Consider the following 351-nt stretch of genomic DNA (forward strand, 5'->3'; position numbering starts at 1 on the left):
GCAGTTGTTAACTGTATTACAAATCACTAGAAAGTTGTTCCAGAAAATACAAGTTGATACCAAACTTTTGACTTTAATCTGCAGGACCGTATCGGGTGTCAAAATGAAGAAAGAGTATAGAGAATTCATCGAAGCGAACAAATAATCCCTTGCTGGACGAGTGAAAACTGAGCTTCGTCTCTGTTCCTTCAATCGCCCAGGTACCTACTTCTATCAATTCATTAAACATGCAATTCAATTTTGATATGTAAAATTGTATTCAGATATGCTTGTAATTCCCCATATTATCCTCAAAATAATGAGATTGTACATTCAGAATAGTCTCAAAGAAGCATGTTTGTATTTTTCCAA

At 34.5% G+C, this 351-nt stretch overlaps 1 protein-coding gene across 1 annotated transcript in view; it reads left to right on the plus strand.

Moving 5' to 3' along the window:
- The window catches only part of LOC105159832 (thioredoxin reductase NTRC), a 6,294-nt gene extending 5,943 nt beyond the window's left edge, over positions 1-351 (plus strand). The window contains exon 10 of the mRNA XM_011077035.2: positions 85-351. Coding sequence (XP_011075337.1) covers positions 85-145 — 61 coding nt within the window. The 3' untranslated portion in view covers positions 146-351. The remainder of the gene's footprint in view (positions 1-84) is intronic.

The sequence above is a fragment of the Sesamum indicum genome, linkage group LG4, assembly GCF_000512975.1.
Source record: "Sesamum indicum cultivar Zhongzhi No. 13 linkage group LG4, S_indicum_v1.0, whole genome shotgun sequence".
Classification (NCBI taxonomy): domain Eukaryota; kingdom Viridiplantae; phylum Streptophyta; class Magnoliopsida; order Lamiales; family Pedaliaceae; genus Sesamum; species Sesamum indicum.